Genomic DNA, 8,025 nt, shown 5'->3' on the forward strand with positions numbered 1-8,025 from the left:
TTTATACAAATAAAAAATAAACATAAATTCCACAAGATTACTAGTTAAAAATAAAAATAAAAGCAATGAATTTACCTTAAAGATTAACTACTAATCCACTAGCTAATGAATTAGTAATCAGAATTGAGCAAACGAATTAATCTAGGTATAAGAAATTATAGCAATGTGAGAAAAAATACATATTTTAAATTATTAAAGCAAACGAATTTAATATAGCTATATAGCTGTGAGAAAATAAAAATGCTATTCAAAACTATTAAAGCAAATGAATTTATATAGAGAAAATCGAATGAACTCTTTCCCAGATCAAAATGTATATTCAGTCCTTCGCTTCTCTCTCTCTCTCTAGTTTTGGAACGGAAAATGTTTAGGAAATATCTAAAATAAAGGAAAGATATCAAGCTATAAAATCCCTCTTTATGTTTTTTTAATTAACTTTTATGTTTTGCACTTTCAATTTTAGATTTGTAAGTATCTTTTCGTTTATATTTTTGCAATTTTATTAAGATATCTTTAAGACTAGATTTCTAAAAAAAAAAAAAATTATTATCATTAGTACGTGAGTTTGAGTTTTCCATTAATGGGGCGTGATTTCTTCCAAATTCTGCCATCAGAATTAACGTCCAGCATCCTCTCACGCCTCCCATTCCGAAGGGCTGCAATCAGCAAATGTGTTTGCAAATCATGGCTCAATCTGCTCGATTCCGACTATTTCGATATAAAAACCCCTCCCGCCCTAGTTTGCTTGAAGAGTAACCCATCTCATTTCACGATTTTCGAAATTGAAGACGAAGCCGATTTGGAGAGTCACGATCTTCACTATGTTCAGCTAACGAATTTCCACAGCCCTCACGGATGCGAACCAACGGGATGTACCGCTGCGAATGGATTGCTTCTTCTATACACAGAAAGAAGGGATGTTGAAAATCCGGTTTACATATGCAATCCTCTCACTCGTCAATATATCGTGCTCTGCCATCCTAAGAAATACGCCTTCGATGAAACTGTGTTTTATTTTGATTTTTGTGTGAGCGAAATAAGTGGGCAATATAAGGTGGTCTGTATCACTCAGGCCGGTGGATCCCACTATTGTCATGTATACACTCTTGGAACAGGAATATGGAGGCGCGTTGAAACTGGCGTTGCTTCTGGTTTCACATTCTGTTATCTTGTTCAACATGCTGCATGTAATGGCAACCTCCATTGGACGGTAGATCTTATGGATAGACCTTGCTTTCGGATCTGTGGTTTTGATGTTGAAACAGAATGTTTTAGCATCTTCTCTCCTCCTTCAGCTCTAACTCTTCTTGAAGATAGAGTTGATGATTTATATTTAATGCTTAATGTTGTTAGGGACTGCTTGTGTTTTTGTTACACAGAGGATTATGAAATTATCATCTGGCTGATGAAAGAATACAGAGTTGAGGAATCTTGGTCCATAGAGTACAAGTTGAGTACTATTGGTTTTGATATCGAAGGTGGTTGGGTTAACAATTTTGTTTGTCCGATCAAAGTTTTCAAAGATGGTGACGTTTTGATGATACTGGATGGAGAAGACCTTATCTACTACTCCCACAAAACAAGAACTATTCAGCAAGTATGTATGTTTAATGATGCAGATGAGGAGGATTATGCTAACGTTGCCACGATTTTCACTCCTAGCCTTTTCAACCTAAAGAGTTTCGGATTAGAGAATGTGATCTCGTTCTAGATCATAATTTTAGTCTACATTTGTGTTTTTGCCTTATTTACATTATGTCATTATGATCCACATATTTTATTAGCTTCACTTCCTTCATTAATTCTCTCTCCCACTTACTTACATATATACTCTCATAAAAAATTACCATATCTTTCTTATTTTTGTATTATCTATTCTAGGGGTGTCGAAACGGGTACCCGCGGATACCCATACCCGGCGAACCGGGTACCCGTACCCGTTTGTAGTCAAAATCTTTGTCCCGTTACCCGACCCGCACAGTGACGGGTACCCGCCTTGTCGGGTACGGGTATCCCGTACCCGACAAGCGGGTACCCGTACCCGACCCGTTTAAAATATATTGTTCAGTAAAATATTATATAAAGCCAACGTGATGAATATTATTTAGATTGTGTGACCATATTTAGATATGGAGTAAAATATACCTATAAAATCAAATGCAAAGGCAAATGCAAACAAATTCAAACTCCAAATCACCATTCAAAAGTCTAAATATGAAACCAAAACCAATTAACCTAGTCCAAGAGTAACCAACAATGCAGCCAAAAGTCTTAACAAATATCCAAAGTCTAAATATAAAATAAGTAAATAAATGGTTAATTGATCAAGCAATCATCCTTCATTTGGCATGATCGTCACCCTTGCATTCGTTGGAGCCATGGCTTCAATCTTGGTTAAGACTAAACAAATAAATAAAAATAAATAAGAATTCTACTTCTTATAATATGAAAAGGAAATATAAATTATATAAAAATTAGAATTATACTTACCACCATGATATTCCTTTTCTTGTTCTTCGTCATCAACGTCTTCCTCCTCTTTTTAAAAAATTTTAATACAATATTTGTATTTAAACGGGTATATAAGCGGGTATCGGGTATACCCGATACCCGCAAAACCCTGAAACTCAATACCCGTACCCGAACCCGTTCCCGCTTATGTCGGGTAGCGGGTACCCAATACCCGACGGGTAACGGGTCGGGTGTGCGGGTACCCAATACCCGCTACCCGTTTCGACACCCCTAATCTATTCGTTGCTAATTTTGCTTTAACATTTCTGTATTAGTATAATATTCGTTGCTAAGAGTCACACTTTTCCATTTTGGCCCGTCCCCAATTAAGAGTCACACTTCATTTTTACCATAAATGGTCTCACATTCCACTAACTCACTTCACTCACATTTTATTATAAAACCAATATAAAAAAGTGGGTCCCACATTCCACTAACTTTTTCAACCAACTTTTCTTTACATTTCTTAAAACCCGTGTCCGGTCAAAGTGTGACTCTTAATTGGGGACGGAGGGAGTATTATATTGTGTTTGCATATGAACCATTTGTGTTGAATGTTCGTGTGGTGTTCAAATATTACCAATTGTGCATTAAAATCAGTACGATTTCAAATGTTGTTGTCAAAAGGAGTACATATTTAGGCGTGATTTGGTGATATTAGTCATGATTTTATGATATTTATTTTCTAAATCTTAAATAAATCTCCAAAATATTTTCCACATGATATTAGACGTGAGTTAGGCGTAATGAAAATATCCTAAATCTTTCCATACAATATCAGACGTGATTTAGGAGTAATATTTATTTTCTAAATCTTAATTAATTCCTAAATAAAATCATGTAATATTTTTTTTTATATAATATCTTAAATTCACCCTATAATCTTAATCAAATCACGGTTATAATAGTTTTATAGATAAATTTCTAAATCTTTTTCATATACTCCATTATTTGTTTTATTAAATATTCCTTCCAATTTTGATTAAATTTCTAAAATTTTTATGTATATTTTTTGAAATATATCCTACAAACTAATACTCAATACTCCTATAAAAAAAACCACGTCACTATATCCAAATCTTTTAAATAATTTACTCAAGATTTGATTAAGATTTAAGAAAGAAATATCATTACATCAAGCCAATAATATCACCAAATCATGTAGCTAAATCATGCCTAATATTGTGTTTGAGTTTGTGTTATAAAAAAAAGTGGCCTATTTTCGGAAGAGAAGAACCCTGATTCTTAATTTTCTTAATTTCTGTTGTTAATGGAGCTTAATTACTTCACAAATCTACCATCAGAAATCACCACCGAAATCCTGTCACGCCTCTCTATCCGAAGCCTTGCTATCAGCAAATCCGTTTGCAAACCATGGCGCGATCTTTTAAAATCTGATGATTTCGTCGTATCCAAAATCAAAACCCCGCCCGCCCTAGTTCGATTGACGTCGAGCAGATGGTGTAATTCAACTCGTTGCACGATTTTCGAGATTGAAGATGTAGACAATTTGGAGAGCCATGATCTTCACTACCATCCGCTCACAGATTTCAAGATCAAAGGACTAATGGAAGGCTACAGAGTGCGAAAGCACTGTGTCGCCGCTAATGGATTGCTTCTTATTTACTCAAGATTTAGCACTCCTTTTTACATATGCAATCCGATCACTCGTGAGTATACCAAGCTGTACTGCCCTGTGAGACCGGATCATGTGATGCGATTTGGATTTGGTGTCAGCGAAATAAGTGGGCAGTATAAGGTGGTCTGTATCAATTCGTTCCCTAAATCCAACCTTCATTATGTGTACACCCTCGGAACAGGAACATGGAGGCGCCTTGAAGGCGGCAGGATTTCTGGTTTTGAATTCTATCCAGTTGGGTGCACAGTATGTAATGGCAACCTCCATTGGATAGTAGTTGACTCGAGTCATATGCAATGGATTTGTGGTTTTGACCTTGAAACAGAACGTTTTAGCGTCTTCTCCCTACCTCTTGTAGGAATTAGTGAAGGGGAATTATCTGTTTTGAGAGACTGCCTGTGTTATTCTTATTACAACGAATGCCAAGATGAAATTCTCATATGGATGATGAAGAAATACCAAGTCAATGAATCTTGGACCATAGAGTACAAGATGAGTACTACTACTTTTGGTACTAGTTTTTATAGGTATACACCTGTTGAAGCAATCAAACTTTTTAAAGATGGTGATGTTTTGATGTTGCTGGCCAGATCTAGTCTATTCTACTACTCCAATAGGACAAGAACTCTTCAACAAGTTGATATGTTGAAGGATGCAAATGAAAAAAAGGGTTATCCCTTGATTTTCAACCCTAGCCTTCTCTCACTCAAGAATTTCGGATTCGAGAATGTGATCTCGTTTTAGTCCATAATTTTAGTCTCCATTTGTGTGTTTGTGTCGAAGGTCTGTTTGTTTTTGTAGTTTTTGGGTTGTAAGGTTTCTTTGTCTTTCGCGTTTGGCCTTGTCGTGTCGAATAGTAATTGTAGTTTAATTTATCCATTTGAATGAATTCATTGCGATATCATACACAGAGTTGTTACATTAGTGGAATTATCAGACTTCTATTTCTTTTTCTATGAGTCGTTATAAGTAAATTGTCACCCCCGCATTTTCTAAGGATAGAAAACACGATTGATCGCGACTAGGGGAAGATTAAAGAAGCGGGGAAGAAAGGGGAAACAAAAGATGAACGACCAACACAATTGAATTGCAAAACTTGGTAACGATAAAGTACTATGTCGACATATACTAACTAAAAAGAACGAAGACCTAAAGACAAACAATCCAAGAAAATATAGATTTCTAGCGGAAGCGTCAAGACACGGTGCCGAGTATGAAGACACGACACCACCAATATTACTAAATCAGATTTATTCTTCCAAGACTTTGCTCAACATCCAACATGTCCGTCGCCGCCGCTCAATCTGCTTATTAAGAAAAAACAATATGCAGGACTGAGTACTTGATTATTAAGAAAAAACAATATGCAGGACTGAGTACTTGATGCACTCAGTAGACACATGCCAAAAATTCATTTTGTCAAGCCATAACAAGTGATCTTGGGGGTTTTAATTGAAAAGAACCCAAGTACACTAAAAAGCATTTCACATAAAAAGTCGGTTGCGCAACCATTTTCCATCCACATCCACATCCACCATCACCATATCTGAACATACATGACAAGGAACGTGGCCACGAACTAAGTCACTAGACCGGCCAACTCCAAAGAGATAGCACACGATCTACGGGGTGTACACTAGTCCAAGCAGGGTTTGCAGCCTTACTGGGACCCGAATTCGATTAAACATACATGGCATAGCCACTTCAGATAGGTTCATCAAAACACAAAACATGGCAAGACAAACATTTTCCACCTCCTTTCACATAAAAATATATTTAGGACATAGTTCTTATTTAAAAAGAAAGTCCACCTCAAATGCTTAACTCTTCAACACCTTCTTGTTCCAACCACAACAACGTGCACAAGTTCGCCATTTCGAAATAACATGATATGCAAAATTAGACTTTGCAAAATAAATAAATTTATCAATGCATGCATACTAAGTGTGTGCTCCATTTATCCCTTTCGCTTTTCTTAGCATAACCTCATATCTCATACTCGTTCCAATGTCAACTCAAAATTTCAGAACTCGGACTCATCAATTAATCAAAACAGCATCAACAAAATTATACTTCCATCCGTCGGCATTAACTTAACATAGCTCAAAATAAATATCCCATAGCAATCAATTTACTGGCCAACCCCGATCATATGCAAGCAAAATAAAGGAACAAGAAATACAAATTATACTCCCTCACAGTACACGTTTATACTCCCAATCCAACACAAAATGAATAAATAATAACAATCCAAAAGAATTGAACTTAGATACTCCCACAGAAAAGAGGAAAACTTAAAAAGTACTCCAAGCCAACTCATCTCCCTCTTTCTACCTCAGCCAAAACAGACTCCCTATTCTTCACCTTGCAAAATAATTTAAAAAGGTTCACTCATTTAAACCCAAAAAGGAAGGAGATAAGGTACTCTCAACAATATACTTCTTTCTCCTTAAATCGAACAGAAGCTCCCTCTTTCTCTGGTTCTCAAAATTTTCGTCCAAAATCACAAATAGGAAGTACCCATCTCTCTCTTCTAAAACTCACGTCTCTCTCTCTCCCTGCCATTCTCCTACAAATTCACAGAACAGATCCTCTCCTCTTTTTCCCAAGTCCCAATCTTTTACTAAAAATTCTAGTTGTTCGTTTAAAATAGTATGGGCAGGCAGAAGAATTTAGGAATCAGAATTGAAGAGAAACTAAAAAGGCACATTCTAAGTATTAAAGATCGAAGCTTTAGGAGGGAGCATCATTCAACAGTTCCAAGAATTTCAAAAGGAATTTTTTCCCGTGTGTGATTATGCTTACGGAGTTGTATTTGGGCATGAACAACTTTCAAGGTATAACATCTATTTTCATTTTCTTATGTTATTTTATTGCAGTATTGAAACATGCATCTGTTTTATTATTGGAATTCACTTTCATAAAACAGGCAATTCTTATAATTATAATGATGATTAATTGTAGAATTTCGTTGATATGTTATATAAATAACACAATTTCAGGAGGAATTCCCGCTGAAATAGGAAAGCTTTCACGACTAGAGATATTAGACACTGGAAACGCATCTCTAACGGGAAATATCCCCTCTTCCATTTTCAACCTGTCTTCTTTGTCACTCGTGAACTTGGGCTACAACTTATTTGGGAATTATCAATTTTTTTGAACACACGGATGCTATATATATACTCATTTTCAAACTACATTTGTAATTTGTTAAACTCAATTTTGAAAAATTCTGCCTCAACTGTGAGGAACTGTGAGGGAACATAGAGAGTATACTTTTTTAGGATGGAGAGAGTATTTTACGATAGAACAATGACTTAGTAGGTATGTGTTTAATTTTTTACTTTGCATACGATTTCTTCATATTAATTTTATATACCCAATTAGATTTTTTAACATCATTTAGCTTATCACTGTAATGACCACGATGTAATTCCCTTAACGTTATATAATAATTAAAGAAACGCAAAGCGAATGCCTTGTTCTAATTGTTTTGAATACAAAAAAATACACGAGGTTTTCATTCGGTTGCTTGAGTAATGGCGAATAACGATCTAGAAATTAAAGGAAAGAACAAGAATTTAATAAAAAGGAAACATGACCGTTTATGCCTTACATAAATAAGATACAACGTGCTACCACCAGAACTATGTCCTAACTTACAAAATGAATGTTATTAGGAATGAACCAAAAAGGAAATGCATTCTAACTTTACAAAATGATTAGTACATTTTGAGAGAAAAGAAAGCTTGGAAAGGCACAACCCTTTACATTTTAGAATGCTAAGTTTCAGCCCCTTCCATAGACCCGAATTGCGGCTCAATCTTTGACGATCCGTCGGGCCGAACCAAAGAGACGGCAGCCAGAGGAGA

At 35.6% G+C, this 8,025-nt stretch overlaps 2 protein-coding genes across 2 annotated transcripts; both read left to right on the forward strand.

Annotated features, from left to right (window-relative positions):
- Nucleotides 1-580: 580 nt before the first annotated feature.
- LOC121778875 (putative F-box protein At3g10240) lies at nucleotides 581-1,711 on the forward strand. Its single transcript, XM_042176266.1, has one exon. The coding sequence runs from the start codon at nucleotides 581-583 to the stop codon at nucleotides 1,709-1,711; it is 1,131 nt and encodes a 376-aa protein (XP_042032200.1).
- Nucleotides 1,712-3,781: 2,070 nt separating this feature from the next.
- On the forward strand, nucleotides 3,782-4,894 carry LOC121778876 (F-box protein At3g07870-like). Its single transcript, XM_042176267.1, has one exon. The coding sequence runs from the start codon at nucleotides 3,782-3,784 to the stop codon at nucleotides 4,892-4,894; it is 1,113 nt and encodes a 370-aa protein (XP_042032201.1).
- The last annotated feature ends 3,131 nt before the right edge of the window (nucleotides 4,895-8,025 follow it).

Source organism: Salvia splendens, chromosome 19, assembly GCF_004379255.2.
Source record: "Salvia splendens isolate huo1 chromosome 19, SspV2, whole genome shotgun sequence".
NCBI classification, from domain to species: domain Eukaryota; kingdom Viridiplantae; phylum Streptophyta; class Magnoliopsida; order Lamiales; family Lamiaceae; genus Salvia; species Salvia splendens.

Excerpts from the sequence above, each read along its gene's own strand:
- LOC121778875 (XM_042176266.1), top strand. The coding sequence starts at position 581 with ATGGGGCGTGATTTCTTCCAAATTCTGCCATCAGAATTAACGTCCAGC.
- LOC121778876 (XM_042176267.1), top strand. The coding sequence starts at position 3,782 with ATGGAGCTTAATTACTTCACAAATCTACCATCAGAAATCACCACCGAA.